Source organism: Littorina saxatilis, unplaced genomic scaffold, assembly GCF_037325665.1.
Source record: "Littorina saxatilis isolate snail1 unplaced genomic scaffold, US_GU_Lsax_2.0 scaffold_149, whole genome shotgun sequence".
In the NCBI taxonomy this organism is placed as follows: domain Eukaryota; kingdom Metazoa; phylum Mollusca; class Gastropoda; order Littorinimorpha; family Littorinidae; genus Littorina; species Littorina saxatilis.
In genome coordinates, this window is record NW_027129425.1 from 79,474 (window position 1) to 97,500 (window position 18,027).

The window sequence follows — 18,027 nt, forward strand, 5'->3', positions numbered from 1 at the left end:
GGACTTTGGGATTGCATTTCAGCGTGGTGGCTAAAAACTTAATTAATGACTTTGGTCATTAAAAATCAGAAAATTGTAATTAATTTTTTTTTTATATAAAACGATCCAAAATTACGTTCATCTTATTCTTCATCATTGTCTCATTCCAAAAACATATAAATATGTTATATTAGGATTAAACACAAGCTCTGTAAATTAAAAATATAAAAATTATGATCAAAATTAAATTTCCGAAATCGATTTAAAAACACTTTCATCTTATTCCTTGTCGGTTTCTAATTCCAAAAATATATAGATATGATATGTTTGGATTAAAAACACGCTCAGAAAGTTATAACGAAGAGAGGTATAGAAAAGCGTACTATGCAGCACAGCGAAACCACTACCGCGCTAAACAGGCTCTCAGGAGCGGCAAACCACGGTCATTGTGAAAAAATGCAGTGCGTTCAGTTTCATTCTGTGAGTTCCACAGCTTGACTAAATGTAGTAATTTCGCCTTACGCGACTTGTTTAAATATTGCATTGGAGCAAAAGCGAGCTCAATCAGACACGTATCTAGCTAGCTGTGTGTTACCAGGTTTCAGTTGTAGCTTTTGGTAAGATTGGAAAGCTAGCTTTTGCTCGCATTTCAATATGAATAACAGAACTCGTGTAAACCTGGTATTACACTGCAAGACCTATAGTAGTCTCTGTGGAGAAATTCTGTTGGGCTGCGCCGTCAGTCAATTGCAAACATCCGTTTTGAGGATGCAAAGGAAATTCTGTGATTTTCACATCAATCTCGCAAAACTAAAATAAACTGTTTGTGAAAAAATAAAGCAGGAGCGGGAGCATAGTGGTAGGATACAAATACGGATGCACATTTATTGGGACTCGACCCTTGCAAGAAAGTGACTTGAAAGCAGTACATGTATCTGAATGGAACACAATCAGTTCTGTCTTGTTGTAATCGCATGAAAGCTGGAAAGAGTTCGGTGACAGATTTAATAACGATAACAAAACATTGACAGGATTCTATGTCACACTTCTTTGCCAATATCATTGTTGATTGAAACCTTCCCAAAACCTAATTGATGACCCTCCATCGTTTTGCTCCGTAGGTCTTCAATAAGGCTTTGATCGGGCGTGATGATGAGTTTCAAATGGAAGTCTTTGAACGTGTATATATGAAAATTAAACAAGAGGCGAAGCCTTCAAGGCTCCCGTAAGAAATCGACAAACAGTAACACAAACCATAGATGTGTATTGCACAAACTCAATCACTCCGTCACACATACACACACACAGTAAGCATAGACACAGTGCAAGAGTGGGAGACGCTGCCCTTTCGACAGCGCTTCCTCGCGCAGACACTGAAAACACGCTGTGCAGATCAACATGTAGGAAATCTCCTTTGGTATCTTCTTTATCTAATTTTGCTGGAACCGCTACGAAACCGAACAATGTGAAATTGTCTTCCCCGAATCGGCGAATGCAGCTCGGTTAGAACTGAGAAGTGAATCTATACCACAATCCTTCACGCGACCTGACCTAACCTTGACCCCTGATCTGGTCTACATACCACACACAACACAAACCAGTCACCTGTTTTTACCCCCCCAAAACCCACCACCACCCGTTTTCTTTGGATACACACTTACGTGAGCCAAAAATGAATCAAGACCACACATCATGTAACTCCAATCCAGAATTGTTTCATCGTTACTTTTTCTTGATATATGACTACATGCGAATGTGAACAAGTTCAAGGTGTGTGTGTGTGTGTGTGTGTGTATGTGTGTGTGTGTGTGTGTGAGTGTGTGTGTGTGTGTGTGTGTGCGTGCGGTTGTTTGTGTGTGTGTATGTGTGTGTGTGTGTGTGTGTGTGTGTGTGTGTGTGTGTGTGTGTGTGTGTGTGTGTGTGTGTGAATGTGTTTATTTGCTTTTTGGTCTACATATCTGAAAAGGAAAACAAGTCGCGTGAGGCGAAAATACAACATTTAGTCAAGCTGTCGTACTCAAAGAATGAAACTGAACGCACTGCATTTTTTTCACCAAGACCGTATACTCGCAGCATCGTCGATCCACCGCTCGTGGCAAAGGCAGTGAAATTGACTAGACAGAATAGCGCGGTAGTGGTTGTGCTGAGCAGGATAGCACGCTTTTCTGTATCTTTGTTCTTTTTAACTTTCTGAGCGTGTTTTTAATCCAAACATATCATATATCTATATGTTTTTGGAATCAGGAACCGACAAGGAATAAGATAAAGTTGTTTTTAAATCGATTTCGGAAATTTAATTTTAATCATATTTTTCTTATTTTTGATTTTAAGTGCTTGTTTTTAATCCGAATATAACATACTTATAATGTTTTTGGAATCAGAAAATGATGGATCGTTTTATAAAAACAATATTTTAATTACAATTTTAAGATTTTTAATGACCAAACTCATTGATAATTTTATAAGCCTCCAAGCTAAAATGCAATACCAAAGTCCGGCCTTTGTCGAAGACTGCTTGGCCAAATTTTCAATCAATTTCATTAAAAAAAATGAGGGTGTGACAGTGCCGCCTCAACTTTTACAAAAAGCCGGATATGACGTCATCCAAGACATTTATCAAAAAAAAGAAAAAACAGATCCGGGGATATCATTCCCAGAAACTTTCATGTTAAATTTCATAAAGATCGGTCCAGTAGTTTACTCTGAATCGCTCTACACACACACACACACACACACACACAGACACACACACACACCACGACCCTCGTCTCGATTCCCCCTCTATGTTGAAACATTTAGTCAAAACTTGACTAAATGTAAAAAGAGATCACTTCCTGCTTATCAGCAGAATAATTACGGTCACTTTCAACGTCAGTTTGCGACTTCGTGTGCGTGTGTGTTTATTTGCTTATAGGTCTACATCTCTGAAAAGTTAAAAAAAAAATCACTTCCTGCTTATCACCAGTACCACTACCGTCACATCCCTCTTCTGTTAGCGACTTTAGTCAAACAGCGACACACACAAACACGCACGCACGCACGCACGCACGCACACGCACACCCACACACCCCCACACACACACACACACAGCGCCACTCGGTGGCGCCTGACTATTTTCCTCATACAACCACACCAACTTAACGAGTGTTCTTCTTCTTCTCCAGCGTTTCAGAATTGTCTGGTTACGTGTGAGCTCGTTTCCCCAAACTATACTCTGAGAGAATAGTCAGCTTCACTCCGCTTTTGTTGAGTAGGCATGCTGGGTATTTTCGTGTTTCCATAACCCACCGAACTCTGACATGGATTACAGGATCTTTTCCGTGCGCACTTGGTCTTGTGCTTGCGTGTACACATGAAGGGGTTAAGTCACTAGCAGGTTTGCACATAAGTTGACCTGGGAGATCGGAAAAATCTCCACTCTTAACCCACCAGGCGGCAACGACCGGGATTCGAACTCACGACCTCTGGATTAGGAGGCCGACGTCTTACCACCACGCCACTGCGCCCGAGTCAAATGCTCCAAATAGCGTCTACACAATGTCATATCAGCCATACGTTCTTTAACCATATGAATGTAGTTTTTGCCCACTAGATTACTTGGAATGAACAACTGACTCTCTCTCTCTCTCTCTCTCTCTCTCTCTCTCTCTCTCACACACACACACACACACACACACACACACACACATACACACACAAACACACACACTCTCTCTCTCTCTCTCTGCCTCAATAATAACTTGACTCTTGAATACATGGCTGCGTGTGATCGAGTCTGTTGTGACCTTTTGCTAACTGACAAAAGTTGTTGGCAAACATGGTAATGTATGGAATATTCGACAATCGAATCCATTGAGGCCAGAAGGACGTGAAACTGTGGATTTCCTGTATTAGATGTTAGGGCATGTTTCTAAGGAGCCTTTCAGAAAAGCAGCTACAAGTTTTTCCTTCACTTCGAACAATTCCTTTGCCAAGTGGTTGAGCAGGACAATCTTGCAATGTGCCACCCAAAATGGAGACTTTGTATTCTGCTTTTATGATGTGTGTTTGTTAATTTTTGGCCCAATGAAGGAGTCCGTCAGTGCGTGAGTAAGCGGGTGCATTGATCAAATAATTATTAAACTCAATGCATCTTTGTGACGCTGTTTGTCTTCACACCAGGTTCTGCTATATGTGCTTCCTTTTTGTGTATGTCGATCTAATCTTAAACTTCTTGTTAGTGTTTCTTTGAAGAAAAAAAAATACATCGTGCAAGTCTAATCCTCTCTCTCAATCTCTCTCTCTCTCTTACACATGCTTAACAAACCTTTTTAAACCTGTTTAACATAGAGGGTCGTGGTGTATGTGTGTGTCTGTGTGTGTCTGTGCGCGTGTGTGTGTGTAGAGCGATTCAGACCAAACTACTGGGCCGATCTTTATGAAATTTTACATGAGAGTTCCTGGGTATGAAATCCTCAGATTTTTTTTCATTTTTTCGATAAATGTCTTTTATGACGTCATATCCGGTTTTTTGTAAAAGTTGAGGCGGCACTGTCACACCTTCATTTTTCAATCAAATTGATTGAAATTTTGGCAAAGTAATCTTCGACGAAGGCCGGACTTCGGTGTTGCATTTCAGCATGGAGGCTTAAAAATTAATTCATGACTTTGGTCCTTAAAAATCTTAAAATTGTAATTAAAATATTGTTTTTATAAAACGATCCAAAATTACTTTTATTTTATTCTTCATCATGTTCTGATTCAAAAAACATATAAATATGTTATATTCGGATTAAAAACAAGCTCTGAAAATTAAAAATATAAAAATTATGATTGAAATTAAATCTCTCTCTCTCTCTCTCTCTCTCTCTCTCTCTCTCTCTCTCTCTCTCTCTCTCTCTCTCTCTCTCTCTCTCTCTCTCTCTCTCTTACACACACACACTCTTTCTCCATCACTGCTTGTGTACCACTTTGATTGTAGGTGTGTCATCATGTTCGCGTGTCTGTTGCGTTTTCAATTGACCAAATTTGCTAGCAAACATCTAATGGCGAATTAAATCATTGCATCCATTGAACCAAAACGGAAGTGAAACCCGTACATTTTCCCTGATAATAGAACGCATTTTCAAACTGATTTTCCAGAACAGCAGTTACACATTTTACCGAAAATAGCAAAATCTGTACTATGTCATCGTTTCACAAATATTTGAACAGGAACACATTTATGAAAGAGCCAAGAATGGGGATTGAGTGTTGTTTTGATGATTCTATTTGTTTCCTTATTATACGTCATTGTTGTGAGTGCGTTAGTACGTGAGTGAGTGACTGCGCGACTGACTGAAAGCGTGAGTAAGTGAGTCATTTCTTCACACAATAAATGCGTATTTTAGCAGGTTTTTATTTTTTATTTTTTTTTACGGATCAGGTTGTGTTATTCGTCCTTTCCTTTATATGTTTACATTGATACATTCTTAAAGCCACCATCCGCCTCCCGTAAACCTTCTGTTTCTGATCCCTGAGCCTCCCGAGCTTTTTCAGACAGTAAAAACATACTTCCATTTGAACGCTTACATCTTGGGAGCATCCTGGCTGCTTTCCGTTGAGAGTGAAACATTTTCAAACCATTTATTTTGTGCAGTTAGAAAGGGATGTTCTATAAAACAAATAAGAAGCCTCGTTTTGGCGCTAGAACTAACTTGTAAAAGCTAAATAATAAAGTGACAGCATGTGAGACAAACATTCTTAAATCACAAAATAATTCTTTTTTCCATCAAAACAAGATCAGTACAATTCGCAGTTTTGAAAGTTTGAAAAAAGAGAGCCCGGAAGCAGCTCATGCAAGGTCGTGTTTGCCCAAGCAACGAATTTTCTGCATATCGCCAGTTGCTTTGAACGGTCAACCCCCACCAATCAGTTTGTGCCACACGCAGTCCTGTGTTGCATTTTAGATTCAGAGGTACACAATAACGTGCTATTGCAGATACAGCGAGTCGCATTGAAACCACCAACTGACGATTTAATTCATCACGTATGAGAAAAAGGGAAAGTGGGTCACACGGGTCCACGATCGCTCTGGTATTGAATAAACCACGAAAACTGGTGTGTGGTTTACGCAAGCTAAATAGCCATTCAAACGAACTGTGTCGTTTAATGCTGTTAAATGCAAGTGCAAGTGTGTTCGATAAGGTTAGAATTGTTTATTTCGTGAAAGAGTCCATCGTTCTGTAAACCTCATCTGAGGCAGAGTGAGGCTTTCAAACTCCTTGTGTTCGTAGAAAGACATGTGTTGTGAAGACATGTCTTGGTATATATGTTTATATAACCCCGCATGTCACATAACAGCATAGCACAGGCCTCAAATGACTTTAGACTACTACGTTCGCATGTAACGACATCGTGTAGCACAAAGTGCCGAACGTCTGAAGGCTATGCGTTGTGGAGATAGTGAAATGTACTGTTGTTGTCTCACTACCCGCGAAAACGGCTTCGAAAACCGCCTTGTATGGCTTGCATGATACTTACAGCGTTCATCGTGCCATAAGTTATTGTAAGACGAGATAGGTGAACAATACGGACTGTTTTTGATACAAATTTGATTTTTCTTTTCAATGACACGCAAAACTTATTCCGTCTTAACTGTTCTGATTTTCTGTCGATTTTAACGCTGGAAACTTGGTAGGAAGGGAGGGAGTCTTCTATCGGATGGGGAAGGGAGGGTCCTATTGTGGGGGAGAGGGGTAGGGGTCTAAAAAAAAAGGTGGGTTCCACTGTAATGAGAAATGACGAAGGAGAGTCTTGAAAGCATTTGCTTTTCTTGTGTATCTTGCGTGCGTATTATCACAAAATCTGTTCAAAAGTAAACTTCCTTATGAAGAAGGTTATCTGCAGATGTAATTGTGATCCTAGCTTTTATATTAATTTTGCTCTATTGAACGTGTAAGAAATTACAAATTATTTTAATTTACCGGTACATTTTAGCCAAGGGCGATAACTGTCGTCTGGTACAGCTAAGAGGAGATTATTCACATGTTTCTTTCAAATTTTATAACTTGTTTGTAATCACAGGCAATATCCTCAGTTTTTCTTGGACAGAGTGTATCATTATCTTAGATGCAATACAATGAGATTGTTTTGGTTTTTTGATGGAAGTTAGAACCTGTACTTACGGGCAATATTGCTCAACTACCATACATAAGCCCCACCCCCCCCCCCCCCCCTGTGTCACTTCATTTCTAGCTTGAGACGCTGCAATAGATGAAGTCCGGAAATAACTCTGCCGGGTTTGTATGTGGTGTGTATACTGTTGTAAATATTGAGACAAGCTTTCCCATGTGACATATTGGCCAGTCACTAGCGAGGAGTTTGTCTCCTTCTCCACGTGTGGAAACACAAGCCTTCGCTTGTGGCCGACCTATAATGTCGCGTAGGAAAACTTCCCTCGAAGTTTTCAAGAGTACATTTGATCTTTCGCAACCGATACAAACCCGACAGACTTATTGTCCAACATCGTCTATCCGCCTTTAACCGCAACCTGAAACACTGAAAACTGTTCTAGCCTGTCGCATCTAGGACATTCTTAAGAGTTACGACAATTATCTTCTATCTTTGGCCATGCTTCTAACAAATACCGTCGTCCTCCATTTGGTTGAGTGTGTCTTCTTTCCCCCATTCTTTTGTAGCACAATTGAGTACCCTTTCATCCACAGCTTGTGGATTGACAAGTTTGTGCAAGGCTTCTGGGTACCCCTGTGGTATAAAAAGATAGCTATGTGTTGAGGTTTTGTGTGTGTTGTTGATAAGCTGCAGAACGGGTACACCCACACGCATTGAATACACAATGTAGGGCCAATACATGTATCACGAGTGGCACTCGGGTAAGTATGCAAAAGAAAGTTATAAAATTTTGCAAGTGATGCGTAAATTGAACCTTCACTCTGCTCTGGTTGTAATACTGTATTAATAAATGACGTAGAAAAAAGGCTCGCGCTGGACCCGAGTACTCTTCAGGCATTCACACACACACACACACACACACACACACACACACACACACACACACACACACACACACACACACACACACACACACACTCTTTCCCTCACTCCCTCCCTCTCTCTCTTTCTTTCTTACACACACACACACACACACACACACACACACACACACACACACACACACACACACACACACGAGTACAGACTCATGCACGCACACACACACACACACACACACACACACACACACACACACACACACACACACACACACACACACACACACACGAGTACAGACTCATGCACGCACACACACACACACACACACACACACACACACACACACACACACACACACACACACACACACACACACACACACAATTAAAGTCTGCTGAGCCCTAGTACTAGCGTACTCGGGGATAAAGTTATAGTTTAATCATTCTTGTTCGATGTAGGCCGGGTATCATTCAAAGTGACAATGTCTGCATCCAGAGTGTGTCTAGTTTCCAGTAAAACACTTCCTTTAGTTCTTTAGTTTTTGTCAGATACGAGTAATTTTACGTTATAAAAAAACTATGCATCCTCAAATTTGTCACCAACAAAAGCTTGTGTACACGGTGAGAGGTTACTTATACGTGATTATTCTGTACCAATTAAGTTTGTTTGTTTGTTTGTTTGCTTAACGCCCAGCCGACCACGAAGGGCCATATCAGGGCGGTGCTGCTTTGACATACCAATTAAGTACAATCTGACTAAGCCAAACTACTCAAACTAGTACTGACCTGGATCAACAGAATCTGCTCGCACAGACCATGGAATCGATTGGTATACATGATGAATGAAAACAAGATAATGTTTGCGCAGTTTGCAAGCTACAATGGCGCAATACGACGCACCAAGCAGGAAGATAAATGCACCTAACACACACGCAAGACTTCTATCTAAAGACGTTTGAATGTACCTTTTGTGTGTTTTTATGGCTGCGTTCCAATGAGGGCCACAGGCAGTTGATATCAACACTTTTTGGTCTCAGGGATTGATAACAACCTCGATATACAACATGACATTCATTTTAGGTAATTAAATTAAAAATCAAGAGAGCTGGTTGCTTGTTTTTGTCAAACGGTGTTCCTAACATTGTTTTGCGTCCGCTTTAAGCATGTTGACAGTGTAAGGTGTTCTATGTGTGGGTTTGTGTTAGTGAGTGAGTGTTCTTGTTCGTATTTGTATTAGTGTGTGTGTGTGTGTGTGTGTGTGTGTGTGTGTGTGTGTGTGTGTGTGTGTGTGTGTGTGTGTGTGTGTGTGTGTAAACACAACGTTTCTCTCTCTATTTCCTCTCTCTCTCTCACACACACACACAAACACACACACATACACACACGCGCGCGCACACACACACACTCACACACATATATATATACACACGCACGCACGCGGGCACATACATATACACACACGCACGCACGCACGCGGGCACACACACAAACACACACACACACAAACACACACACACGCACACACCACCACCACCACAACCACCACCGACACCGACAGCAAAATAAATAAAATTAAAAAGTGGCTTTTCCTTGGCTCTCGGTATGCTTTTTGAGGCACGTTTTAAGTCTTTTAAATGCCCTCGTTGTTTAGGATATACATTTGGTGGAGTTTATGGCGAATTTTACGAGCAAATTATCCTCTTCAGATAACGAACGGGACTCAACAGAATGCAGGCAGTGAAGTGCGTGCTTCTGTGCGTGCGTGCGGCGTGTGTTTGCGTGCGTGCGTGCGTGTGCTGTACTAATTCGGTTTATGCATATTTGTGAGAACAACTAAGCTGTGATTGTTCGCCGTACTGTGTTTCTGCTTTCAGAAGCTACCTTTTAAACAGCTTGTAAGCAATACTGTGACTAAGGGTCAATAAGAAATAGAAACGAATCTGTCGTGCAACTTAATTTCCCTCCTATAGTTACAGCCAACGCCCCAAAACTCATCAGGAAACATGATTCCTATTAAGCGGAAAAGGTCACTGTAAACGCAATCTACGCGACCTGTAATGAAACGCATTAATTTTGTGCGTAGCGAGCATGACGACGAATGTGTATACAAGACGCGAGCATAAAGCGTAATTTTCCTTTCATGATCATACCAAGATATAGTAAAAGGAAGCATAATGTGGACGCTGTGTGACGCCATATGACAACCTTTTTATGACAAATCACGACACGATCACGTTCGTTACGAGTATCTGTGTTAGTGTTTCTAAGGCAGACTAGTGGACTCTTGATATAGGTTATCAGTGCACTTCCTTGTACTAAAAATGTCACCTACAAGGGCATGGCTGAAACATATGGGCACTCGGTGTCAGTTTCGCAGTGACTGAATTGAACAGAGCAAGCTTGTCCCGACGCTGCTATAGAAATGCAACACAAGCGCGAGCCTCTCGTATCTTCCTCTTCTTCCCTCTTATTAGTGTTTTCATATTTTCACATTCGACATTTACGCGTCCGCCAGTTCCTCGTGCATTTCTTTAAATGATAAAGCCGATACCCAGCGAAAGGCTTATAGCTTTACACAGTATTGGGGAGTGGATGGCAGGGGGGGGGGGGGGGGGGGGGTGTTATTTGTGTTTCCGGTTTGTTTTCTTTTTGTGTGTGAGCGACTTGTCCTTTTTACATGCAGCAGTTCGATTTTAAAAGTGGCATGACGCAATAGTAAAATGGTCAACTTCTTACTAATGACATTTAATTGTTGAAAGCATGTTATTTCAATCGTACGGACACAGACTCGACCCCCACCCTTACACCCCACCCCACCATCACCCCTCTGTTGCGACTTAAGCGAGGTTAGAACGAAGGGGCGATGGTGGGGTAAGGGTGGGGGTCGAGTCTGTGTCTGTATGATTAAAATAGTGATAACAAGGATACAGATGTCATAGCTAGGCATCTTTTACAGTCTCCTCTCACTAAAACTGCAGGAACGGGCACAACGAAGTACATTACACCGCAAAGAGTCACAATCAACATGTTACGAAGCGGTTTACTCGTATTTTTGGTAATGTGTATTGTTGTAAATAGAATAGACTATAGCGATGGTCAGACATTGGAAAGGGCTATAGGCTGCATACCGTCGCGTTGACCGCAGTTGAACCTTTGTGTAACTGACAAGGTTTTTCACGTGCAAGTAATGCAGGCGACAGCTCACTGGCAATGTCATAGCAAGAACGACTTTGTAAAATCAGTCGCCGTCAAGGAGCCAAGCTCGACTCATGTTTTTCGTAACACTTTAGCAGACGGGCTCCTGTTTTAGGTATCTGACTGAAGAAGGATGAAGACTGACGATCTTTCCCTATCAGTCTACGTGATATCTTCCATTTTCATATTCATGCCAGGCCGGCGACTGTACTAAATGTTGGCTTTACACTCTTTTGAGGTATGTTTGAAACCGGTTATATTTTCATGTCATGTTGTCGTATGTGAGAAGAGTGACTGTTTCTGTGTTTAACGTTATTGTGTAGGCCTAAGCTATTGTGCTACACTGCTTAAACATGTGAGGGTTTTACGTAACGTTTTCTTGGTTTTAGAAAACAGGAATTAACGTGTAAATAATTATATTGGCTCATGCAGCTTAATATGTTGGACGAGTGAGTATTTTTATTGTGCGAGTGAAAGAAACTAAAGACAAGTTGACTTATGGACTATAAACTTTACAGTGTTCCAACTGGGGGGTTTTCATCGCCGGAGGCTGAACTGAACCAGTCAACTGCGGCTTGGTGTACATGACCATGGCATGGAGAGCTGGCAGGGTTCTACAGTTAGCCGCCGAGACGAACTGGAAGGATCAAGGACTACGTCAAGCAATGGTTGCGGTGTCGTGAGGACTGGTGCATCCTTGTCAGTCGTCTGAAGGACTTACAGCCATACCAACATCTTGAGGGCCGAAAGATGGCAGTAGGGTAACGTACGTAGAGGTTACACGCCGAGTCTCAGTGATTATCAAAAATAATGGTCGAAGTTAGCGGATCATGAAAAATGCGAGCTTTAGCGAGCTTTTTCATGACCGCGAACTGAGACCATTATTTTTGATAATCACTGAGACGAGGTGTGTAACCTCTTTATTCCTCCTTTCTTCAGTTATTCAAAGAAAAGAGGAGTTTTTTTGCGAAAGTTTGATCGAATCCTATTCTCTCAACCAGTCAACCTGCGCAGGCGATCGATTAATGCGCGGTTGTATAGTTCCGTGCAAATCATTCCATTCTGTTAACACTTCTTGTCAGTTTTCCTATTTTGGGCTAAAATCAAGTACACAGATATGCTGTTATTCTGCCGTGGCGGCAAAGGCAGATATTGTGTGTTCTGTATATGTTTTAGTATCGCTTAGGATAATGTTTTTTCGTCAAATGGGACTAGCAGACGAACTTTTGCACCCGTGTTCCAACGTTAAAAACTGTATGAAGTTCAGTTTTCTGGGGAAAATAGTGTATGAAACCCCTTTATGTTGTTTAAATTGATGAGATGTGTGCATTTGGTTGCGTGTGATCTGTTTATTAAATGAAATATTGTTGAAAACTGACCGTCGGATTGCAGTCTGTTGTCGAAGGAACTGAGTGAAAAGAAGGGGAACTACTCTTGTCGCTAGACAAAGTATGAGTTACTTGCCTTGGGAAATTGCTTGTGATGAACGGCTTGACGGCACGGCAGATGAGATTCAGAAAACAACCGAACTCATGGATTTTATATGGAGATTCATGTGTTCAGGCCTGTAGTTGTTCATTTAAATGCAGTATGTTTGTATTGTTTGCTCCAGAGATGTATACTTCGTACATTAGAGCGTTCGGAACTTTTCAGTCGTAAAAAGTAGTACCGAAACAGAACAACCTCTCAACCCATTGCACTATCGAGGATTCAGGCTGTTGCTGGGTCGTTATTTGTTTGGTTGCTGGGTCATTATCGAAAAATAACTACCCCTACAAGATTACAGAGGCAAAGAAGCAGAGGGGGGAATAAAGTAGAATACCTATTCGTCTTACCTGTTAAGCTGCTTTGTTTGAGCCAAAAGGTGTCTGCGTCTTGGACTGTAGAGTTTCTTGCGGTGTTGTCGGCCTAGAGTAATGGTCGAAGCCCGGAAATGATTTTGTGATGTAAAAAGCTTTGTAAACAATAATAATTAGTCTTGGCAGTGTCAAGATCCATTTAACACCAGGTTTTTGCGTGTGTGAGTGCGTGTGCGCTTGTGCCTTGTAAGCTACGGTAGCGGACAACTATTCAGATTACATTCAAGTCTGTAAACAAATACTAAATTTATAGAGTTGTGTAGAGGCATTTATGATTGTCTAAAAACCGGGCAATACCACTCCATAACACAACATACAGTGAGAGACAGACATAGAGAGATCGACAGGCAGACAGGTCGACAGACAGATAGACAGATAGACATATCAGAGAGAGAGAGAGAGAGAGAGAGAGAGAGAGAGAGAGAGAGAGAGAGAGAGAGAGAGAGAGAGAGAGAGAGAGAGAGAGAGAGAGAGAGTGTGTGTGTCTGTGTGTCTGTCTGTGTGTCTGTGTGTCTGCCTGTCTGTCTGTCTGTATGTATGTATGTATGTGATAAACTGAAACCGAATTTTTCTAGACAAACAGTGCTCTTCCAAACATCTGTTGAACGCACAAAGTTCAGGTTGTTGAAAGTCGTGTGTGCGTATGCGCGACACAGCTTAGAAATGCAGACAAACAAACCAGCTAGGGGGAGGAGACATGGCCAATTTATATCTGTGACTGCTGGTGACCCAGTGTTTTGTATCCCTTTGAGAGAGTTGTGTCGCAAGCTATTTTTGTATCCCGACTCCATGCAGGTAAGTTAGTCGCATGTAATCTTGAATGGCTTGAGCGTCGGGTGCAATTTGGTCCTTGTGAAAAACCGGAGACTTCTTCAGGAAGAGAGAGAGAGAGAGAGATTTACAATGATATTTCGTTATTTCACCTGGGTAATAAAGTAAGAAGTGATCTGCGTTTTTTTTACATCTGGCACTCGCCCTAAAGAGGAACTAATTTAAAACAACAACACCAACACCAACACCAACAACAACAACAAACAACTGCTACTTTTTAACAGATAGCTGAAGTAAGAACTCATTTATACATTTGTACATACAATGCATTGTATAAAGGGAAAATGCGAGTTCATTAATTTTGATGTGAGTGATGTATTATAGTTTGAATTGCACTGACGTACGCAACAACACAGAACACCTTTTTTGATTTGTTTGTTGTTGTGCTTTACATTTTTATTGTTGAAAGAAACCAAAAGTGTGTATTAGTATAAGCTCTTTAGCTTGTTAGAAGGTTCACCACTGGAGCCATAAAAGCCCATAGTAGCGCGAATTATTGACCTGTAGTTCAGTTTCGAGCCAAACTTGACCTAAAGTGTAACAGGACACGCACGATGGCGACTGTCACACATAAACCTTACTACAGCTATAGATACAGTAGGCGTCGGCTGGGCCAATTTAGCGCTATAACCCAACATTAACCTGTCATGCGCCTGTGGCTGTTCTGCATCGTCCGTGACTGAGATGTCCTTTTTTCACAGGGTAGCGAAATCTAGGTGAGACAATACTGCCAAGCCAGGTACTAGGTACACACAACGCACACACACGGTCACACGTGTTGAATATGGCGAGGACACAGAGACAGGCGGACAAGGAAGTAAGAAATCGCGCAAGTAAAAACAGATAGTGCGACGATGTACCCAGAAGTAAAATACGCACACTGTGGTTGGCATACTAGCGTGTTTGTCAGAGGACTGCATTGCGCGACTGTGTCTTGTGACGTTCTAATCGTAAATCCGAAAGTACTTGGGTCGACCATTGATCGAATGAACCTGTTGTGCGGTGGGGTGTGTCACTGATCGTAACTTTTTAATAGCTTGAAGGTGTAGTGGTGTCAAACAATCGTACGCCGCTTTGGCCGGCGTTGACAAGTCAGCTGTGTTGTTGTCTGGCTGTGTGTGTGTTGTGCCTAGCGGATTTGTGTCCAATGTGTGTCACCGCGACAGTACAGTGTGTCAACTGAAGAGGTACAATTCAAGGGCAGTTGATAATCTGTCGAGTGTTGTGTTTTGCATCGTTCTGATTTCTCTCAGGAACCCTTCAACGCACGAGGATATAAAACCCGATCGAAGCACTCTGGTAGTTTCATAGAGGAAGTAGTTTGACATGATTTGCAATTTATATTGCACCTTCTCACAGGAGCTACGTCAGTGCAGCTAACAGCGGGGTAGCAGAAAAGGGTGTTGTCCATTGAACGAGGTCTGGTTACCTTCTTGCCTGATATCTGTGGAATTTACTACCGGGTTGAAAACACGTCTGCCATTTTACCTGAACCACAGCTGCGAACCGAATGCGAGATCAGTAGCACCATTTGTCACCTAACTTGACATGGAGAGACCGGGTGTACCTGGACACCTGTGGGTACTGCTGCTGATTCCGGTAAGTAATTGAAGTCGATTTAGACAATCAAGTGATGTACAGCCGGCGGGTTACTGAAATTATAATGTTTTGAGTAGTAGTTTCTTATGTTACCCTAAATGTCACGATAGTAGCCAGGAAACCATACATGAAAACATATTTTGTACACGGATGTTGTTGAAGGATTTGTTGTTATAGATTCACAAAATATAAAAAAAATATAAAAAAAAAAAATGACCTCACTCTAATATACTAGCGGAAAAAAGTTAAGGACGGTTCACACACGCAATCACAGCAAAAGAACGAATGAACATATCGTACGGAAATTTGGAACACGCTTACTTCAGTCAATGTCCAACGCAAATGCAAAATTTGGGTTTATTTCATCGAGCCGATTCGGTTATTCATGTCCACAAACAGCAGAGGGGTCACAAATAAACATAACAAGTCTTTCATGAGGTCAATAATGGGTGTGTCCGCCACGTTTGCGCTCAAGTTCACCACACCTTGACCGCATAGAGTTCATAAGCTTCGTGAAAAAGGCCTGTGGAATGGCCTGCCACTCCTGTTGGAGCATCTGCAGCAGCTGCTGCAGGTTTCTGGGAGGCTGGTGGTTGGCCCTCACCTGCCTGTCCAGTTCGTCCCATACATGCTCAATGGGGTTCATGTCTGGCGAACAGGCAGGGAAATCCATCCTGACGACCCCGGTTTGCTGGATGTAGTCGTTGACAAGCCTGGCCCTGTGAGGAGTAGCATTGTCATCCTGAAACACGGCGTTTGGGCCAATCTGCTGCAGGGTCGGCAAGACAATAGGGGCGAGAATTTCGTCCCTGTAGCGTTGACCAGTGAGATTCCCGACCACATGGTACAGGGGGGTGCGTTGATGAAGGCTGAAGCCCCCCCAAACCATGACAGAGCCCCCGCCGAAGGCCACCCTCTCATGCACTGTGTCGTCTTCATAACGCTCGCCCTCACGCCTCCAGACCTTGCGCCGGCCGTCAGAATGGTACAGGTTGAACCTGGACTCGTCACTGAATAGGACCTGAGCCCAGTCCCGGCGCGTCCATCTCAAGTGGCGGCGACTCCAGGCCAGACGAGCCCGGCGATGAGCCTGTGTCAGCAGGGGACGCACAGCAGGACGACGACTCCGCAGCCGGGCGTCATGCAGGCGGTTGCCGATGGTCCTCTCACTAACGTTGATGTTAGTGGCCTCCCGTAACTGCCCTCTGATGACCTTGCAGGTGGTGGCCCGGTGCTGCAGCGCCTGCCGTTGGATGAAACGATCTTCCCTAGGAGTAGTCTTTTTGGGGCGACCCGACCTGGGCCTCTCCTCGACATTGTTTGTCGTCTGGAACCGTTGATTCAGCCTTACAATGACTGAATGCGATACCCCAATTTGCCTGGCCACTTCGCACTTGGATACGCCGTCGTGGAGCCAGGCAATTGCTCTTCCTCGGTTGAATGTTGTCAGCTTCCGTCTGGCAGGCATGGTGAGGAGATGGCAGCTCGCAGAAAATCGGCGGCTTATAAAGCCGAGTTCGTGATCACAATTCACACTCGAAGGATTGTCCTTGCATGTGCACAACAATTTTGCCATGTTACCTGCCTTATTCTACCCGTGCGCACGCCAAACAACAGCCTACTTTTTGGCGATTTTGCTATTTTAGTCACGTGCTGCAGCTCTGCGCCCGGGAGTCCCGTGCAGTTTTCCTGCTAACACAGCATAACCTACCCATTGGCGTGTAGCATGCGACAGCCATTTGATTTTGCTGACGAAAGAACAGGGTGTTTTAAACAAATGAAAGTCAGCGGGGAAATCAGTGGCCCGTCCCTAACTTTTTTCCGCTAGTATATATCTGCCTGCTTGTCTGTCTGTCTGCCCCCCTTCCTGTCTGACTGTGTGTGTGTGTGCCTGTGTGTTTGTCTGTCTGTGTCCCTGACTGTCTCTATCCCCCTATAATGTATGTGTTTATGTGTCTGTCTGCCCGCCAGACAAACAGATACGCACGCACGCACGCATACACACACACACACACACACAGATCTATACAACCTAACAACCAGGAACAATAACAACCGTTACCACCGGCTTCCCTCCTCCGCCGACCCCCCCCCCCCCCCCTCCGACTTCGTCACAACATGAACAGGAGATGATTAAATTAACGATCGTTAGGGTGTAGTAAAATCGTGAGTTTAAATGAAAACTTTAGTAAGACGTTAAATAATATTTTTTTTAGTTAACACTAACAGGAAGCAGTTCGTCGTGACGGGCGTCACCTGAATTTTAGATCAGTAGGCCTACTGGCTGAATAATACAATCGTGCAGTGCTCAGTTTGACTCACTTCCTCTTGCAATGAAAAGCTGTTTGAGTTTTAGAAGCCATGAAGTATATTTTGATTTGATGGGTTTGCGTATTCACTTCTCTCATTTTACCTAAGTTCAGGATGTTCTCCAGATACTAATGAAATGTAACACCTACAGTGCATTATCAATCATTTAAATAGTTCCGAACTTACAGGTTACCTTGACCTTTAAAGACAGACATTAACATTTATTTGAATAGTGTTAACGGTAATGACTTTCTAACAACAATCGGACTAAAACAATGTC

The 18,027-nt window shown here is 42.7% G+C and overlaps 2 protein-coding genes across 2 annotated transcripts in view; one reads left to right on the forward strand and one right to left on the reverse strand.

Annotated features, from left to right (window-relative positions):
• The window catches only part of LOC138957688 (prion-like-(Q/N-rich) domain-bearing protein 25), a 33,637-nt gene extending 27,147 nt beyond the window's left edge, over window positions 1–6,490 (reverse strand). The window contains exon 1 of the mRNA XM_070328749.1: window positions 6,482–6,490. Within this exon, the coding sequence (XP_070184850.1) occupies window positions 6,482–6,490 (9 nt within the window). The remainder of the gene's footprint in view (window positions 1–6,481) is intronic.
• An 8,158-nt stretch (window positions 6,491–14,648) lies between these two features.
• The window catches only part of LOC138957690 (prestalk protein-like), a 101,778-nt gene continuing 98,399 nt past the window's right edge, over window positions 14,649–18,027 (forward strand). Inside the window, exon 1 of the mRNA XM_070328750.1 lies at window positions 14,649–15,437. Coding sequence (XP_070184851.1) covers window positions 15,387–15,437 — 51 coding nt within the window. The 5' untranslated portion in view covers window positions 14,649–15,386. The remainder of the gene's footprint in view (window positions 15,438–18,027) is intronic.